The sequence below is a fragment of the Sander lucioperca genome, chromosome 10 (genome assembly GCF_008315115.2).
Source record: "Sander lucioperca isolate FBNREF2018 chromosome 10, SLUC_FBN_1.2, whole genome shotgun sequence".
In the NCBI taxonomy this organism is placed as follows: domain Eukaryota; kingdom Metazoa; phylum Chordata; class Actinopteri; order Perciformes; family Percidae; genus Sander; species Sander lucioperca.
Window position 1 is genome coordinate 25,504,677 of NC_050182.1, and position 20,574 is coordinate 25,525,250.

Genomic DNA, 20,574 nt, shown 5'->3' on the forward strand with positions numbered 1-20,574 from the left:
GTATCGACAGATACACAAAGCCCAGGCATCGGTATCGGGACTGAAAAAGTCAGATCGGTGCATCCCTAACAAGGACTATGCCTACATGAAATACAGTGTAAAATTTGCATAATTACAAATTGTATCAGAAACTATCTGATCACAAAGGACTGCAGTTGACAATTTGCCAGCGAACTGACACCGGCACATTTACAGAAATGTTGATTAACTTATTGGCTGAAGGAAGACGCTGCAATTACAGGTGTTAAATGTTTGTGCTTGTCTGACTTTCCACATGTTGTCGCTCTCTCCAGGGACAAGAATTGATTGATTGATGTTTGAAAAATGACAAAGATGGTGTTAGGTTGTGTGAAAGCCTACTGTTAATTTGAAGCAGCCATTGCAAAAAGGTGAAAAACGTGCATGCTAGCCAAGTGTAATACTGATGAACTGATGCAGCTGATTATGATTAACATATGTGAAATGTGTCATACGTGTTAATGCCAGGACAGGTGACACCTAAAAATGTCTAGCGTCCTGGTTTTTATGCTTTAAATAAGTCCACCGTACCAAGAAATACAGAGTATTAACAACATATAAACTAAATTACACTGTGGATACGATCTCTAGGAGAAACACCTGATCACTAAAAACTCTTTATCCACGATATTAACTCTCAATCTTACATTTAATTGAGTGAAATTAAGCGTGGCATTCCTGTCTCAGTGAAACCTGAGTTACTGCGAGGTCAACCTCAGTCTCACCTGTGTGTCGAGGGTGAGTTGGCCCATCTGACTGGCCTGTCTGGGTCTCTGTGCTCTTTTTGGCAGCACGTATGCACACTTTGCTATTTATCATTCTTGCACTGAGCCGTACTGAGAGATATGGAGCAGGTCCCAACCCCAATCATCAGTGCAGGCCCCGAGTCAGACAGGACATTACATCAATACACACATTAACATGCTGGTTCTGGCACATATTTACACAAACGTATGTGCAACCAGTCGCAAAAAAAATTTACAACGGAGGTGTGTATTCTGGTTGCGACCCAGATTACACACACGCCTTGGAGCAGCGGAGGTAGTAGCAGTCAGTTTCCATCCGAGTGCTCATACACAACCAGCTAGTGTTGGAACTAGGGAATGATCTATCTATCAAATACACTCTGCTGACCTTCAACTCCTTAGTTTACACCCGCCTAACTGTTCCCTTCAACACACGGGATGCATATAAATCAAGCATGACTGCAGACTGAATAAAGCAGAGGTGAGCAGGGGACATATACACTGAGGAGCTGCTATAAAAGTAAACTACTGAGATTATTAAAAGGGTGTGAAGCCAGTGAATTAAGTGGAATATTTCTGTGGTTTCTGGGGGAAGATCTTACCTGTGAGAAGCACCTACGGTACTCCTTCTCCGGCCCAGAGCATCTGTGGACCTGAGGAACTCCTCTTCCCCCATCCCTGCCTGATTCCACACCCAGGTGCGGGATGGTAGGGTGCTGTAGTGAGTAGATGTCGCTGGCTGGTGGGGTGTGTGGGATGAAGCCTGGGTGGAGCTCCCTGTCTCTGTGCATGGGGCTGGAGCGGTGGAGAGGTGAGGAAAAAGGTGAAGTGAGGGCAGGGGAATTTGGGCGGGAGAGAGGATGGATGGGAGGAGATGGTGCAGTGAGGGAGTGCCAGTCGAATCGGTGGCGGTTGGGCTGAGATGAGGAGCGTGAGAAGGAGTGCGAGGATTGGGCTTGCTCTCTTGCCCTCCCGTGCTCAGTATCAGTTTGTGGGGGTCGGTCAACGTGGCGGGGTGGGTTGCCAGTTGCAGTGGCTGTTGTGGGAAACTCCTCAGCAGCAGGCGTCTCAGTGCTCTCCTCCACCTCATGCCTCCCTGCCTCCATATCTTCTCCAACACTCCCCGTCTTCTCTTCCTCTTTCCTTTCATTCTCTGCTTCGTCTTCAACGAGTCCAGGTGATGTTTCAGCGTCAGTGCCATTAACAGTGTGCCGAGCCTGCCGGTTGGGACGATGCAGAGGCAGAGAGAACGGGACCCTGCCATACCCAAACTGACCTGGACGGATGCCGGAAGACCTGTGAGTCAAAAAGAAAGACACAAAAAAAGGATAGAGAAACAGGAAGTGTTTATAGAGAAATATTTACAGATGGACAGAAAGAGCAAGAGGCAGTGACACAGATAAAGAAAACAGAAAGACAGGATACATTTTAGATGCAGTTCATTTTAGATGTGCACTATAAACTGACATAGAGCCAGCAGGCAAAGTAATGCAGTGCCTGTTGGCATGACAAAAGCCAGAAGTAATGATGTAACAACACAGCAAATACCAGTTATGGGCATAACTCCAACTCCCAACACTCAAGACATCATAACAAACCTCTCTAATGCCTAAACAATGTCAGCACTTTAACTAATGGCACCTAAATGATTCCTGAACATGCATCAAATGGTACTCTAATGAAGCTTTTATTTTGGTGGACGTCTTTGTTGAGAAGTCATCGCTGAGTTCCCAGAGATCACAGAGGTTTAAAGCCATGTCATTGGAACTTTGTTTTTACCAGCGAGGCAAAACTGAGGCACTGAAAAACTACTGAAAAAGATCAACTCAGGGTGCTCGCTCAAGAAACTAACTGTAAATTTATTGAATCAGTGTTTCTGTATTGTCCTTTGACCTTTAAAAAAGGCTTAGAATATAAAATATAAAATAGAAATATAAGAAAATGTTGAAAGTTATTGTTTTTGAAGTACGACTGATACTGGATTTTAAAGCTGATTCCAATATTAAAAACATCTGTTTATGATATATTGGCCAGTAAATTTAATGAATCAAGAATTGTGACCAAAATATACTGAGTGGGACATTTTACAGATCTGTGATCTTGGCTCTAATTAATTAGTTTGCTTGTCCAGTCTCACTTACCTCCTCGTAGGCAAACCCTCCCGATTGGGGGAAATTGACCTTCTGCTCCCGCCTCCTGCAGCCCTTGCTGCTAATGGATTGGTCGGCCTCCTGATCGTGCGTGCTGGCTGATTGTAAATGTGTGAAGGAGCGCTGTAGGGCGATCGGTAAATGGACACATGTTCTTGATTGTTTGGGGAGACTCCTGGCTGGTAAAAAGGAGGGTTTGGATTGGCCTGTCCCGGGACAGGAGCTCCTCCTCCTCCTCCTCCTCCTCCTTCTCCCCCTGCATTGGTATTCCGATACAGAGACAAACCTTGGTTGTGATTGGTGGAAATCGACGGGGACTGTTGATAAGGCTGGTGTTGCCCGGGGTAACGAGTAGGGTAGTAGGGGCGTACAGGTGAGATGACAGGACCTCCGATGCCCCCGGGCAAATAACCTGCCCAGTTAGGTGGCGAGTGGGAGAGGGGAGGGGTTTGGGGAGGTGGAGGAGGAGGAGGTAAACACTTCCTGGTCCTTTGTGAGACGCCCACGCCGCAGGTCTGAGAGCAGTCAGACCACTCCTCCCAGACAGACCACACCCCCTCCACAGGCTCCGCCTCAAACACCTGTCTGGACCGTCTGCCTGCCACCTGGTACACACACACACACACACACACACACACACACACACACACACATTACACATCTATTACAACTTTACCCTTTTAATCCAGAGGTTCCCAACCACTGAGCTGCCAACAGTATCAGGCCAAAAGGAAACCATATGACTCAAAACAAGCATGATAATAATTCTTAGAGTTCAAGGTGACGTCTTTAAACATCTTGTTTTGTTTAACCAGATATTTGATGACTAATATATAACAAAGAACAGCAGAAGAATCTCATTTCAGAAGTTGGAAATTATTTTTGCTTGAAAATGACTAATGATTAATTGATTACCAAAATAGCTGCTTGATTACTTTTCTGTCACTTGACTAATCAATACAATAAGAAAATATTTACATTTGAGAAACTGGAACCAGTGATTTTTTTGTCATTTTTGCTTAAGATATTACTTATATGATTCTCAAAATAGTCAGATATCAAATAATAATTTCAGCTCTGTATAATAATTCTATAAGCTATTATAGGCTGTTTTTGTGGTAATTGCCTTGAATCTGTCTGTGCTACATTTTTCGTCATCACTCCGTCGTGCCCTGCAACAACAATATACAGATTTTTAACAAAAGCTAATCTGTTCGTCCATCATCACCACATTCAGCAGGACAAGAAATCTGTGTGAGGCCACTACCTGTATCTCTTTACATTTATCTTATTTAAAAAATGTATTCCACTTCTTAGAGAAAACGTTGACAAAGTTCTTGGTTTTGAAGAATTTGATTCAAAAGCCAGTTTTCAGTATGTTTAGTACAATTTTAAAACGTTAGGGCTGAATGAAAACTTTATGGCAATAAATAGGTCAGTTAAAAAAAAGTTTCGCTGGTTAAAAAAGTGGAAGTGACTATACTACCAATGACTGTAACCTTTACCCTGCTATAAAAACTACAAGCCTTGGCAATATTTTAGAGAAGTACTTAACATAGCAAAAATGCTGCCATTGCAAAATCAGAAATCTCTGGAGGGACTTTTTTTCTTCACTGAGTCCACTGCAGAGCTGCAGTCTCGTGAGTTTCCTTCCTCTGTGGCCAAAATATAAATCCTGAGCTTTTGACTCAGTCACCTGCCAGCAGCTTATGAACAGATGGATACATTCATTGGAGTTGGTATCATAGTAATGCACTGCAGAGAAACATAAAGAATTGGGGCTGATCTGGCTGTGGATGTACTCACCTAAAGGATTATTAGGAACACCATACTAATACAGTGTTTGACCCCCTTTCGCCTTCAGAACTGCCTTAATTCTTCGTGGCTTTGATTCAACAAGGTGCTGGAAGCATTCTTTAGAAATGTTGGCCCATATTGATAGGATAGCATCCCCCACACCATTACACCACCACCACCAGCCTGCACAGTGGGAACAAGGCATGACGGATCCATGTTCTCATTCTGTTTACGCCAAATTCTGACTCTACCATCTGAATGTCTCAACAGAAATTGAGACTCATCAGACCAGGCAACATTTTTCCAGTCTTCAACTGTTCAATTTTGGTGAGCTTGTGCAAATTGTAGCCTCATTTTCCTATTTTTAGTGGAGATGAGTGATACCCGGTGGGGTCTTCTGCTGGTGTAGCCCATCTGCCTCAAGGTTGTGCATGTTGTGGCTTCACAAATGCTTTGCTGCATACCTCGGTTGTAACAAATGGTTATTTGAGTCAAAGTTGATCTTCTATCAGCTTGGATCAGTCAGCCCATTCTCCTCTGACCTCTAGCATCAACAAGGCATTTTCGCCCACAGGACTGCCGCATACTGGATGTTTTCCCTTTTTCAGACCATTCTTTGTAAACCCTAAAAATGGTTGTGCATGACAATCCCAGTAACTGAGCAGATTGTGAAATACTCAGACCAGCCCGTCTGGCACCAACAACCATGCCACGCTCAAGGCAGCTAGCGGATCAAGGAGAGATGCCTACGATTTGAGACAAAAATGAAATCGCGCTGAAACCATGCAGTAACTCATAGTGCACCTTTAACGAGAAATTTAACAGGTGTTCCTAATAATCCTTAGGTGAGTATATATATATGTGTGTGTGTGTGTGTGTGTGTGTGTGTGTGTGCGTGTGTGTGTGTGTGTGTGTGTGTGTGTGGCTGCCAGGTCAGGCTTTAATGTCCTCATCTATGGCTGCAGATAAATGTTTCTTCTCTCATTTTCTAACTGAAGCGTTGGCCTGGTTGGCAGAGCAGCAAACATGAGAGCTGAACAAAAGTTTCCATTCAGAAAGAACCAAAACATAAATCTGCGCTCCACTTCTCCCCTCTCTCTTTCTCTCTTTGAGTGTATATTTGTGTGAACATGGGCAGAAATATGCAAGTAAACATACTGTACAAACAGTTTGTGGTTCTGTGGAGAGAGGGGACAGGTGTAAGAGGCATACTTGTGTGTTTGTGTTTCTATGCATCTGTGCATGTGTGCTCCGATGCTGTATTATCCAGATTATAAGAGTTCCTGTCTCTGTCTGAGGTAAAATGGCAGGAGGGTGGGAGAAAAGGAAGGAGAAAGGGGGGAGAGATGGGGGGGGCAGACAGGCAGACAGGCCTAAAGAAGGTGGTGTGTGTGTGTGTGTGTGTGTGTGTGTGTGTGTGTGTGTGTGTGTGTGTGTGTGTGTGTGTGTGTGTGTGTGTGTGTGTGTGTGTGTTTTTGGAGGGGTTGTGTGCTCTGTTGTAATGAGTGACATCAAACACACAGCTGCCACATAACTGGGAACATTAATGAGCTCCGTGCAGTGACCCTGCAGCAGCCACCGCTGACCTATGCAGCTACTGGTTAAACTCCTGCAACACTGTACTGCCAGGCCTGACCAGACAGGAGTGAAGTTGTGAGTTCACTTATTACACTTTTTTAAACAAATGATCTTACTACTGTGGGCCCTCCTCAGCTGTGAGCCCTTTTAAAAGGATCAGTTCACATGTTTTAAATTCTGTCTTACATCAATCCTGACATACCCATACAGTATGTACACTGAACTCTGTCAATGTTATAATTATTCCTCCTCTCCATACAGGCAGGGAAGAAATCCAGTTCTTAACATGTTTCCAGTGGAAGAGATGGTTGTTCTTCTTTGTTGTCAGAAAGTCATGCTTTGGCTTCAAGAGGGTGAACATGCAACACTTTACTTAGAACAATTGCGTAAATAAGATGAATATGAAAAAAAGTAAAGTAAGCAGAGTACAACGGAGAACAGAGCGTACAACAGATGCCAGCTAAACTGAAGGATTAAGTTTTTGTTTATAAATTGAGGAACTTCTTAAACCTGCAGCAACAGATTTTTTGCGTGAACCAAAACAGTAAAGTTGCGGCCGGACAGCTGAACAATTAGCTGAAACTCACAATAAAGCTCTGTAAAGTCGAGGGGAGATGTAGATTCAGATCATAAGTCACAAAGTCTTCACTACGAGCAACTCCATTCACATTGTTTTCACATCGTTATTTGATACATTGTTATTATAAAAATAGCAAATATAGCCGCTTGAAACCTAAATAGATTATGAAAAGATGTTGTTTTCTATAACACAAATTTGTCCCAAAGTTTAGTGGAAGCTGATACGAGGCTTCTGGAGTCTGAGTTAGTCAAATCAAGTGGCTATCTTCCAAAGTTAAAGACTTTTTAGTACGTGGAGGGATGCTAACACAAAGTGGGAATTAATACTACAAAGACTGACTTGATTTGACTGCTCTGACTAGTGAAGCCACACGTTAGTTTTGGCTGCAAAGACTGAAGACTATGGATTTTTTCATGTCATTTAGCTGACGCTTTTATCCAAAGCGACTTACAATTGCTATATATGGTCACACTCCTCTGGAGCAACTAGGGGTTAAGTGTCTTGCTCAGGGACACATTGGTTGATGTATCGCAGTGGGATTCGAACCTGGGTCTCCCACACCAAAGGCATGTGTCATATCCACTGCGCCATCACCACCCTCTTCCATTGGTGTTAGAAAGGGAGCACCTTGGTAGCCAAATGGTTACAGTGCATGCCACATAACTGCAACGGCCTGCAGCCAGGAACCTTTGTTGCATGTCATATGTCTATCTCTCTTCCCCCCAAAAAAAATACCCAAAAAAAAGTATCTTAAAATAAAAAGAAAGGGATCTCTTTGCAGCCAGTATGAACAATTGCAGTGATGTTCATATGGGCCAGTCAGGATTGTTTTAAGACATGAAATAATGTGAAACAACCTTTTAATTGTCACCTTTCACCCCTCTATTGTGATGCTGCACTCATAATGAGCTAATGACTCACCTTCTTCTTGGCTGCCTTGGTCACGGAGGTCGAGACCACCACAAAGCCCCACAGCACATAGAGCCTGGAGGGATGAAGAACAGAGGGTGAAAGACATGGCAGATATACAGGATTTTAAACATCAGCAGGTTGAATAAGGTCTTTTGTAAAGGACATAATTGTTCCATGACCTAAATGTGAAATTGGTAGATGCCGTGTGAACTCACAGAGACGTTATTGTTCTCTGCCCAATGATCATCAGCTTTCTTGAACATTTTCCACTAAATGTACATTTAGTTTAAAAACAGCATTAAATGTGTTGAGTGAACACCCTATCATATGTTCCAGTGACCTAAGTGTACTTCAGCAACCAATTATGCCACTTTCCTTCCCACTACAGGTGGCGTGATGGCTCCGGCAGGGGTGAACACAAGTTTCTTTTTCCCTTCAGGGTTCACAGGCAAACATCTCAATCAATCTGGGGAAGCCTGAGAGGCGCTAACAAACTAATGGGTTTAAACAGCAAGTATGTTTTCCCTCCACATGCCTCTCTCTGGGACTATACACACCCTGAGGATGTGGCTTTAACACATACACACACACACACACACACACACACACACAGCAACCACACTCAATCAGTCACAACATCCAAAATCATCTTGTACTGTGAGGTACTTTTTATTTAAGGTCTGATGTTCAAAGGAGGGGGTTTATGGTGTGGGATGGTGTTAAATGTGGCCTTTAATTTTGGGTTAGTGTCCTTACATTTGACATTAAAACAAAAAAAAACGGAAGTTGATCTGTTCATACTTGTGGTTCATCACAAGAATCTCCATAACACTGTTGAGACAAGTGCATTGGAAACAAGTGGAATGCCATCTCTTCATCTGCCAAGAAAATAGCCCGAACATCATACTAAACGACTTGCTAAGATGGACCATTCAGCGCGCACCACGAGAACCAAACCATCACCACAATCACCAGTCCACAGGCCGCATGTAGTCAGAGTAATTGGTCCCTTCTTCCCAGTGTGGTGCACCGCCGTGGTCTCTGGAAGCTTCCCCACACCAGGCTACATAACTACCCTGAAAAACACAGACAAAGGTCCCGCACAGTCCGACACAACAGAGCCGCTCAGGCCGAAGTAACGACCCCCTACCCGGGTCCACGTTTCCCTGGCCGCTACAGTGGCACATTGTAGAATAAACTCAGAGCAGTGGGGACAGAGGGAAAGAGAGAGAGAGAGATGCAACAGGGGGGAAACTCACAAAAATTCGCCTTTAGGGGAAAGACTCTAACCTAAATCCAGATGTCTTCGCGTATATTCCTATCATATATCCTGCACAGCGCCCAGTGCGCAACAAGAAGGCGTCGTGCGTAAAAGCCAAAACTTCGCCACAAAAAAACCCAAACTTTTTAAATGTATTCCACGCTCAACGTAAACACCGTGCTCGCTCAAATGAGGATGCAACCCCCCACATGTGGTGGTGATGTGTACAAGCGGACTGAGGCAGCAGGTTGTAACGTTTTACCTGAATAGTAAACCGAGCCGCATGCTCCTCCAAGAGTCTCCCACAACAGTTCTCACTCCGCGACTAATCACCGCTATTGATTATCAGTCCAGGTTTAGTGATCGGTTAGTGGTCCGTTCCGGTCCGTGCAGTCCTGAAAGAAATTCTGATGAAGTCCTGCGAGGGCTTCTTCAGCTCTCTCACTCTCTCTGTCCCCTTCCTCCTGTCACAGTCACTCCCCGTGATTTTAGGAGAGTGGGAAGGACTCCGTTTTTTCTCTTTCAGCCCGTTCACTCGACAACTTTTTTTGTGTCCTTATTATAAACTGGTGTGACGCCTGGCAGCCAGGGGGCCAGTGGGGGGAGATAGAAGAGGGAGACAGGAGACACAAAATGGACAGATTACACAACTCCCTCTCTCCCTTTCACACGCATAAACCATACACTCCCACTCCCTCTCTCTCTCTCTCTCTCTCTCTCTCTCTCTCTCTCTCTCTCTCTCACACACTCACACTCACACACACACACACACACACACACACACACACACACACACACACACACACACACACACACACACACTTCTATGGGCCCTGACTAAGCTATAACAACTTTCAGAGCCGCTTTCTTAGTTGCACAATCCAACATAAGAAAGAATGCTACATTGTACTAGGCCTCAGTGATCAGTAGTAATGATCTACTCAATGTCGGAAACAGCCCTGAGCTGGCAGCATCTGCAGCAGGGAAGTACAAAGCTTTACGCCTACTATTGTGCCAAAACACAGCAATTGTTCTATAACAAAGTGGAAAATGAATGTGGAAAAGTGGAAAATGAGTTTTATATTTTGTAGATGAAATATGGCTGTTGACTCACTGTCAGCATGTAGTTGATGTGCAAAATATATTTTTAAATGATATAAACATGGCTGTGTTGTCTCATAACTGTTTAATCATATAAGCACTCGAAAACAGACATACTTCACCAGATAAGTGCACCCAAGAGACATGCCACTTCTGAGCTGTAATTGATGATCATCTGTGTTTGTGTTTGTGTGTGTGTGTGTGTGTGTTTGTGTGTGTGTATGGGCTGTGAACTGTTCTTGGTTGCGGTCTGAAGCAGATGTGAAAACTGCTTGATGCCAACTTGTTTATACCATATTTATTTGGTTTTGATTCATTGGCCTTCCCAGTCAGTCAGGGCAGTTTTCTAAAAGAGACCATTCCAACCAATCAGCCATCAGGGGACAGTGGGGGAGGTGAAGAGTGACACAGAGGTGAAGAGGAAAACATTAAAAGTTCTCCATGGGAAAAAGAGCTTTACTCAAATTTTGAAGAGGCTGATATGTTGTGTGTCCACTGGAGAGACTTCTGGTGTAATGTTAAGTAAGCTTTTATCCAAATAAGTTTAGTTTCAAAACCAAAATTCTTACACAAAGTTGTATGAATAAGAACTGGTATTCTTCCACTGAGGTTGGCAGATTCAAATTTGCTGTTTTCAAGAGTACTGATCGTGTGAGTTGAGAGAAGTGAAAAGTGAGTCCCATTTTCTTCTCTATTGTACAAACTATGATGATTTAATTTTGATGTCTTTAAGTTCGTTTTGTCTCAAAAGTTGGGAAAAGAAGGCAAGATGGACTATTTAGTCTTTCTATTGATTTCTCTAGTAGGTTATAATCATAATAGGTCATTAGGTTTATTAATCTGTGGTGACTTTTAAGACCATGAGGCTTGGGCACAGTTTTATGCATGACAATTAATAAAAATAAAAATAAACATCATCTTCATCAGGGAGAAAACAGAGAGAAGAGAGCGCTGCGATGATCAGTGAAGACAAGAGAGGGTAAAGAAAGAAGGAGCACACAGAAAGCAGTGCACGAGTAAGAGTCAGATGAAATATAGATAGATGGGTCAAATGGGGAAAAGATGGGATGCACAGTGATACTAAAACATTGTTTACTATTGAGGAGACCAGAGCCCAATTCATCGACATAATATTTCCTAACCTGCTGCAGCTGAGAAGAGAGGCCAAATGGTGGAAATGTAAGAGAGGCCGATGAGTGGAAGGGAGGGCGGGTATACAGTGAGTTATGGTTGAACACATATTAACACACCCAGGGGTTTGACGTGTCCCAGGGCCAAGCTGCTGCTGCTTTTCTTGGACAGGCATCCTACAACATGGACGCAGCGATGGTGACGGAGATTAGCAACTTCAAAGCCAACAACTGAAGACTTGACCACATTACAGAGTGGGCTTAAGATCTGATCTGTCAAAATAAAAAAGTTAATGTTAAAGGCGTACCAAGAATGATGAGGGTAAATTCCAGAGGTTAATGCACATGCATAGACACACATGCAGTTGGCTGTGTGTGTGTGTGTGTGTGTGTGTGTGTGTGAGTGATCAGTGAAATGGATATCGCTGTACTTCTAAGCAGCATGTCTATCAGTAACTACAATTAGCCAGAGGTCATTGCCATGACCACCAGTGGTCCGTGACCACTTATAGCCCTCTGCTCCCCTCCTCCCTCGCTCATTCCTTATCTCTTTTTCTCTGGATCAGTGGGAAGCAAAAACTAACGTGTTGGCCAGCTGACACGCACCACCAACCACAGAATCCTGATTAGTAAAATGTCTGTATCAAGTAGTCACCACAACATACAGATGTTTGTGTGTGTGTGTGTGTGTGTGTGTGTGTGTGTGTGTGTCCGGGGAGGTCCACATGTACGGTAGCAGCAGATCTGTTATGTGTCTCGGATGGCTGATTTGAGTAATAGCACTGCAGATCAGAGTAACGGGGCCCCGTGGGAGTGATACATCACTCAAAAAACTCCTTGCATGTACACACACCCTGCCTCCAGAAAACACACACACACCCCTGCCTCGGGCCCAGACACAGTAGGCCCGCAACCCTTGTACTATTGAAGTTAATGAGGCCTTCAGGCTTCTTCAGACCAGCAGAGGGTCAGGGCACCTCTGCAGGCTGTGAAGACGGCAGCAAAGCAGAGTGACTTGGGTCAAACAGAGGGGACAAGTATAAAGACCCATCTGATGGTTATCATTAACTATTTTCTGACCACAGGCCCCAGTAATTCCTGTTCATGTAACAGAAAAGCTAAGTTCACTTCAGTAAGTCACTTACTTACAAAGAGAGGAGTCAGGGCTGACACATGCTTCAACAGAGATGTACGTAATCATCTTTGTGTGGGAGGAAGGAGAGTGTGCTGCCACATAGGTATGATGATCTGTTTGTCTGTCGCTGCACCACTTTGGTCCAGACTGAAATATGGCACAACCCTGGGTTGGTTTTTAGAGGATGAAGCTAACCTACTTTGGGGATCCCCTGACTTTTCCTCTAGCGCCACCAGCAGGTTGACATTTTTGTTTTTTTATTTAAAGTGCCCATATTATGAAAAAATCACTTTTTCTGGGATTTGGGTTGTTATGTTGTGTCTCTAGTGCTTCCACACACATACAAACTTTGAAAAAAATCCATCCATGCTGTTTAGAGTGAGATACGGTTTCTGAATGTGTCCTGCCTTCAGTCTCTGGGTGAGCTGTTCAAAATCGGCAGGGCTTGTGACGTCACAAGCCGAAACAAGCAGGCTAAACGCAACCATTAGCTCGTAGCGTTAGCATTAGCGTTAGCATGCTAACGCTAATGCTAACGCTAGCATGCTACTTAGCAAAGCACTTCTACAACACACACAAGTTCACCATAATCTACAAAAGAACTACTTACATGTGCGCCCTCATTTAGAAGTCTCCCAGCTAATCCTGCCTTGTAACTGACCGAAGTTGTAGAAACAGCCTTTCTTTTACTGCCTATGGAGCTAGCTAGCTGACATGATCTACATCTGAGCTACTGAGCATGTGCAGTGCAATCAAAGATAGTACAGAAGAAGAAGAAGAAGAAGAAACAGGTCTCACTCTGTAGCTAAAACAGAGACCAGCTGAAAAGAGGATCTGCAGCAGTGAGAGAGAGCGGTGCAGTACAACAAAAATATGGTGTTTTTTGAAAATTAAACCATGTAAACCTATTCTGGTACAACCTTAAAATACAAGTATGAACCTGAAAATGAGCATAATATGGGTGCTTTAAAACTTCTTGACAACTATTTATGTATTTTCATGAAAATGGGTAAAGACATTAATGGTGCCTAATGCATCCTAATGACTATAGTAATTCCCTGTATTTTCCTCTAGCAGAGTATGGTCGGAGAGCATTGGTTGTTTTGTTACTTTAATACTTGTACAAACAACTTGTAATGTTTTTTTTCTTCTTCCAACAGGAATTGGATTACCAATTGAGCTCGCTTGTCGTGTGCATCAACTCCTCTATGAGCCTCTGCGACCTACGGTTACCCATAACACCTTTCTTTGCGTAGGTTCGCAGAGACATTTGCATGCATCTTTGCAGAAGCTTAACTCCAGCTTTGGTCCTGTGGGGAAGTAAAGGAGGTTATGTGTGTTTACGGAAAAACTACTGGCCCGATTTTCATGAAACTTGGTGGAAGGGTGTAGCATGAGAACCTATTTAATTTTGGAGAGGATCCGAATCACAGGGCAGATACACTAATTATTTTTCACTTTCATTAATATTGTGAGATAGGGCGTTTGTGCTGCATTCAGGCAATGTCAGAATAATTGGAAAAATGAGTTTGGAATCGGAAAATTCACACTGCATTAACATTGTGAGACAGGACATGGCTTGGTGGAGGAGGTCTGTGCTGTCTGAGTGTAGTAGTTCATATCGGCATGCCAAGGCAAAATAAGTGCATTGACTTCATTTATCATTAACGCAACGTTAAGTTGGAAGCCAAACAAAGAACAAAAAGGTGAAAGCACAAAGATGGATTATTTCTAAATTTAGGTTGAAAAGGGTTTCGTAAATGTGGCAGCCGGCTGCAGCAAATATGAGCATTACATGTTGCATATGCCTTCATGTCTTCACACGTTGCCTCTGCATGTTAGAAGACTCGCAGATGCAAAAGTATGTTCCAGGCTTAAAGCAGTAGCATGTACAGTTGTGTTCAAAATAATAGCAGTCCAACATCACTAACCTCATAAATCATTTTTTTTGCTAGAAGTGATAGTTCTACATGACAAATAATTTACTAGTAAGTGTTATAGAGTCATAGAAAACCAACAGACCCAACAGTCATGACATGCATGCTGCTCTTTCTGTGTAATTGAATCTGTAATTGAAAGGGGCATGTTCAAAATAATAGCAGTGTTGTGTTCAATTAGTGAGGTGATTGATTCTGTGAAGAAACAGGTGTCAATTATGGCCCATATTTAAGGAAGGAAGGAAGCAAATGTTGTGCATGCTGGTTATAGTGCATTTCACACTGAAATACTCAGCAAAATGGGTCGTTCCAGACATTGCTCTGAAGAACAGCGGACTTTGATTAAAAAGTTGATTGGAGAGGGGAAAACATATAAAGAAGTGCAGACAATTATAGGCTGCTCAGCCAAAATGATTTCAAATGCCTTGAAATGGTATCCAAAGCCTGAACGACGTGGGAAAAAACGGTCAACTACCATTCGAATGGATCGAAGAATAGCCAAAATGGCAAAGGCTCAACCAATGATCAGCTCCAGGAAAATCAAAGAAGACTTAAAGTTACCTGTGAGTACTGTTACGATCAGAAGAAGGCTATGTGAAGCAAAGCTATCAGCTAGAAGCCCCCGCAAAGTCCCATTACTGAAAAAAAGACATGTACTGAATAGGTTGAAATTTGCCAAAGGACACATTGACTGGCCAAAGGAGAAATGGGGCAACATTCTGTGGAATGATGAGAGCAAAATTGTTTTTGGGTCTAGGGGCCGCAGACAGTTTGCCCGATGACCCCCATGCACTGAATTCAAGCCACAGTTCACTGTGAAGACAGTAAAGCATGGTGGTGCAAAAATCATGTTATGGGGATGTTTCTCATACTGTGGTGTTGGGCCTATTTATCGCATACCAGGGATCATGGATCAGTTTCAATACATCAAAATACTTGAAGAGGTCATGTTGCCTTATGCTGAAGAGGAAATGCCTTTGAAATGGGTCTTTCAACAAGACAATGACCCAAAACACACCAGTAAGCGAGCAAAGTCTTGGTTCCAGATGAACAAGATTGATGTTATGGAGTGGCCAGCCCAATCCCCAGACCTCAATCCCATAGAAAACTTGTGGGGTGACATCAAAAATGCTGTTTCTGAGGCAAAACCCAGTAATGCAGAGGAATTGTGAAATGTAGTTCAATCGTCCTGGGCTGGAATACCTGTTCACAGGTGCCAGAAGTTGGTCGACTCCATGCAACACAGATGTGAAGCAGTTCTCAGAAATAATGGTTATGCAACTAAATATTAGTGCAGTGATTCAGAGTAAAGCAAACCCTTGAGACATTTTTCAGTTTATACAGTAAATGTTTGAGTTTGTAAAGAAAAATGCAAATACTGCTATTTTGAACAGCCTAATATTCCTTTTTCTTCACTTTCTGTAAAGGTATAACACAAACGTGATAAATTTTGGTCATGTTTTGATTTGGAATTGAATGTGCAGTGTTCCCAATGCATTGATATTATGGAATTAAAAGCTATTCTAAGGACATTGAGCATTATTCACTTTTTTTAAACACACTGCTATTATTCTGAACACAACTGTAGTTCAACATACAACACATGAAGGTGACACATATTAATTTGGACAGTGTGAAATCCAAACATTGAGATAGAGAAGAATGCCATGGATTGATATCTGTGTGGGCTCTTAACTCAGCTGAGAAGAGGAAAGCCCTGACCCAACAGCACAGACAGCCTGAGAACCTTGAGCAGAGACGAGAGAGAGACTGACAGACGGGGACACAAAAGGAGGGAAAAGAAAGGCAGCAGCAGAAAGGGGATGAAAGGGAATGTGAGAGAAAGAGGTAATGGCAGATTAGACGGGAACTCAGCAAGTGTAAAGGAGAGGGAAAGAGAAAGAACGCAGGAAGGGGGAGAGATTTGTCTGGCTCAGATGGGAGTCAATATTTGCTCCATTCCCCCAATCCTGTGCCAGGGTCCGGATCAAAGCAGGGCGTGTGTGCTCTGAAAAGGGTGCAGAGAGCCAGAGGAGAAAAGGGCTGACATCTTTACAGTCTGATAGAGAACCAAGAGAGACAATTTTCCACTAAAAGCATTCCAGCTTGAAGTTCTGTGAAACTGCACAGGTCATTGATGGACCTCAGGTAGGAAGATCATTATGGATGAGAATAAAAAAGAAAAGGGAAACTGAGGGTTCAAAAAGAGTAAAAGAGGGATATACGAGGATCGCTCAGTGGAGCGCTCTAATGAGGAGTTAGAGTTGTCACTGGCGAGACAAGGGCATGAGAGAGAGAGAGAGAGCGAGGTCAGCTCAGTTGGACCCTAATTGGCTGACAAAACTGCTGAAATTACCATGTTCCAATTATTCACACAAAGAGCAATTGTTGCCCATTCAGAGAAGCCACTGGGTCACATATGTATACATAACAACAACAACAAACAACAGGATCTATGTCTGTGTGAACGGGCATGTATGGCTTGGCACAGTGCAAGCATGTTTGGCCCCGGACACACCGGCCCACAAGAGATCCTAAAAGCAGAACGACGCAGCTGGATAATAAAAGCTTCGGTATGTTTACGGTCGATTGGTTAAAGACTACTGTGTGTTGTATCACAGCCTAAATTTCAATTAACTGCTGCTGCCACTAGTGAATTCCTGTCATGTTTATTCAAGGAGATCTCGGTCGATGATGACAGACCTGACAGCCATCAGTAATGTATTGTCATTACTTTCACATTACTGTGCTATATCTTACAGAAAAAGTTCTGTTTAACTTAAAAATGTCTGAAAAGGCAGAAAACAGGCTTTGGCAGGTGCACAGTAACTAGAGAGGTTAAAAGCTATTCATGCTATTAATAGCTCTACTACCATTAATATAAATAATCACACTAATCAGAATAATTTGAGATTTGGGAAAGCTATGCTGATTTGTGTAGATTACTCTGCAGCCAATCACGGGGCTCTGTGAGGCTGTACTTATAGGGACAGCAATGCTTTGAGCTAAATGCTAACACCAGCATGCTAACATGCTCACACTGACAATGTTAACATGCTGATGTTTAGCAGGTATAATGTTGACTATGTTCATTTAATTTACAAACTGGTGCAAATACAAACCACAGCTGAAGCGGATGGGAATGTCATTAGTTTTGTAGGTAATTTGGTGATAAACACAGTTGAAAATTTGATGACAGCGCTAGAGAAAAAAGTTATGTAATTTCTGTGAAGGCACTGAGCTCAGCTGAAAAGTTATTCAAATTCATCCTGAGAGGGACATACATATCTGTGCTAAATCTCATAGCAATTTATAATCGGTTTAAAAAGACCAACTACCAAAGCTTCAAAAATAAATCAGAAACACTCTTTTCTACCAATTTATTTATGCCTTTAAACCCCAGCCTGATTAACTCGATGTGGCAGCCCCAGGCCAGAAATGCACCATGAGCCCCAACCAACTGTTGTGTGAAGGGGCCCAAATCTCTACACAACAGAGACGCAAGACTGGATAATAATGTAGGACTCTGAGAGAGGCCCCCCCATCAGTTGAGTTGATACTGTGCCTGAATAGTGCATATTCCCACACAAATTAGCATTTAATCAAATAACCCAATAACAAATGAAACAAGGTGAATTTGGGGAGTACAGGGCGCCTTGGCATTTGGGGCCCTGCGGCAGTGGACTGCCTTGCTTGAATTGTAATCCAACCTCAATAGAAACAATTCTCCCTAAATATTATACAAGTTCTGAACGCTATGTGAAACTAAGACAGTCTGGAAGATTAAACAGTGCAAAAGAATCTCTGAATTTACTGTCAATGTGTCTACAGAAAAAATATTGTTTAAAGGAATAGTTCAACATTTTGGAAAATACGATCATTTGTTTTATTGTCAAAAGTAAGATGAGAACATTGACACCTCTACGAGAGTGGCACTGTTCCTCTAATCTAAATCTCGGCAAGAAAGCGAACGTGATTTCCCAAAATGTTGGACTATTTATTAAATTTACACGGCCATTCAATTTGAATTCTCTTAAAACAACTAATCATCTTGTTTGTCTATCTGTAAATTATCAAATTAACTCTCTGCCATGCATATTTAAGTTCAACGATATTGGAATGAAATAGTATACATCAATCATAACACAGAAAAAGTTATTAAATAGCTGTGTTTCATGTTAAACCCCTGCAACATTTCGAACATGCCCTGAGCCACATCCATGTCAAGGATTTGGCCGTGTACTCCAGCACCTCCTCCCCTCCATTAGCCTTGTATGAACTGACCGGTCTGTCTCTCCTTCGCTCAACCAGGTTTAAGTTACACTACCCTCCACAAGCAGGAATCCTAAAAACAACCTAAGGTCAAAGCCTGAAGTCAGCCTCTCCTCCTCTTACTCCACAAAGCTTCACTACTCTTTGCACAGCATACTGAGATGAGGAAAGGGGGTGAAAGTTTATTCAACATGCTCTGGATGTACTACATGCACACAGATCATGTAGGGCTGGATTTCTGAATAAACACCTTCTACTGTGGCTTCAATTACAGTTATGGCATAATTAGAAAAGAAGCAGTTATTTATTGCATTTTACAATAAATGATTTAATAACTTCTGCTTTGCAATGATTTCTAATACGTATTCCATTAGTGCAGTGATAAATGACTTTCCAGTAATAAAATATCACATAATTTTTATTCAATTCAATCCAATTCAAAATGTTGTGTAAGCAAGTGAATCAACTCTTTCAGCTATCAGTTGTCACTATTAACTTGCATCTTGGAAGTCTCTGAGTCTGGATGTACGCCCCACCCTCAGGTTTTCTGCCAGCCCCATGATTTCTTGAGTCTGTCATGGTTCTGTTGCGTCCTTTAAGATTTTTAAACAACACAAGCAGCAGTGTAGAATATCAGAGCATGGGCGTCTTCCATATGGGTTGGCACAAAGTCATGCAAGCAAATTCAAAACTGATGCTTGCCTCACGAGCCTTCCCTTCTTCTCCTCCTCATACAAAATGTAAGAATTCACAGTGAGTTGCAGCATGAACAGAATTGCAACTGTAAATATTTGTAAATTCAGAGAGGGGTTGATTTATTCTCCTCGTGTACTAACCTGGCTTGAGGGTCAACATGACCTCTGACCTTCCCCTGAACCCATAAACTCCTTCCTCCTGAGAGCGATTCAACAGGTTGGCTAGAACAATAAACCGAATGCCTCTTTCGCACAGAGAGACTTTTCTTTCTCTGGCCTCTGTCTGCTCTCTCTTCTCTCTAGGTATCCCACTCTGATGAGAGCAGGATAGCAAATCAGGTCAGCAGTGTGTTGAGCATAGCAGACATACTTGGGAACAGACTGAGGCCAGGCTGAGACTGTACACTACTGTGCTGAGTTATGAGCTATCTGTGTGTCTTTGTGAGTTTTGTGTGTCTTTCCCCGGCCTGGCACAGTCACCAGCTCAGCATGAGTGCATGCATGCAGGAGCATCTATTCCCTTAAAATGAATCTAAAGCCAAGTGCAAGCACACGTCTAAATCAAAGGCCTGAACTTCGCACCGGTGGATTAAAGTGGAGACCGTCTGACGGGTTGAGAGAGCAGCCAGATCAAATAAGGAGCAACATAGAGGAGAGGAAAGAAGAGACAGAGAGGGAGTTGGCGAGAGGGAATGAGAGTTGAGCCTTTTTGACCGCGCAGCGCGGGTGGGCTGAGGTTTTGGGGTTGAAGAAGAAAAAAGCTTTCTGGCAACTTTATTCCGCAGAGAAGAAGAAAGAATATATCCTGATTGTTGCCCTGCAAACAAGAAAATCAGTCCCCACACAGCTGCATAGTTAGGTGTTTTTATGTGTGCACTAGTGCTGCACTGCTGTCATATACAGTATTTGCATGAAAAACATTTACCCCCGGGACACCTGTTGAACTGAGTAAACAGTCCAAATGATCTAGTGAAATTCCCTCAGGTGGTAAATTACAAGCCCATTTACAACATTACCGACTTAAACACACACACACACACACACACACACACACACAAAGGCATAGAGGCTGAATATTGGAGGGAGGAGGGTTCTATTAGTCCAAATAAAGTGTGTGTGTGTGTGTGTGTTTGTGTGTTGAGAAAAGGTCAGCGGAGGGTCTTGACAGCTGGGTACCTGTCACAGTTTGGCTCTGAGACCCACAGACCTCCTGTTATTGTTTTCAGTGGCTTCACTTTCTAAGGCTGCCTTGGCAGTGATCA

General features: G+C 42.9%; 1 protein-coding gene across 1 annotated transcript in view; it reads right to left on the minus strand.

Moving 5' to 3' along the window:
• Window positions 1-9,706, minus strand: part of adamtsl4 (ADAMTS-like 4) — a 33,514-nt gene extending 23,808 nt beyond the window's left edge. The window contains exons 1-4 of the mRNA XM_031299384.2: window positions 9,305-9,706; window positions 7,791-7,854; window positions 2,906-3,519; window positions 1,367-2,060 (exon numbers count right to left, since the gene is read on the minus strand). Of these exons, the coding sequence (XP_031155244.1) occupies window positions 1,367-2,060; window positions 2,906-3,519; window positions 7,791-7,854; window positions 9,305-9,327 (1,395 nt within the window). The 5' untranslated portion in view covers window positions 9,328-9,706. The remainder of the gene's footprint in view (window positions 1-1,366; window positions 2,061-2,905; window positions 3,520-7,790; window positions 7,855-9,304) is intronic.
• Between the last annotated feature and the right edge of the window lie 10,868 nt (window positions 9,707-20,574).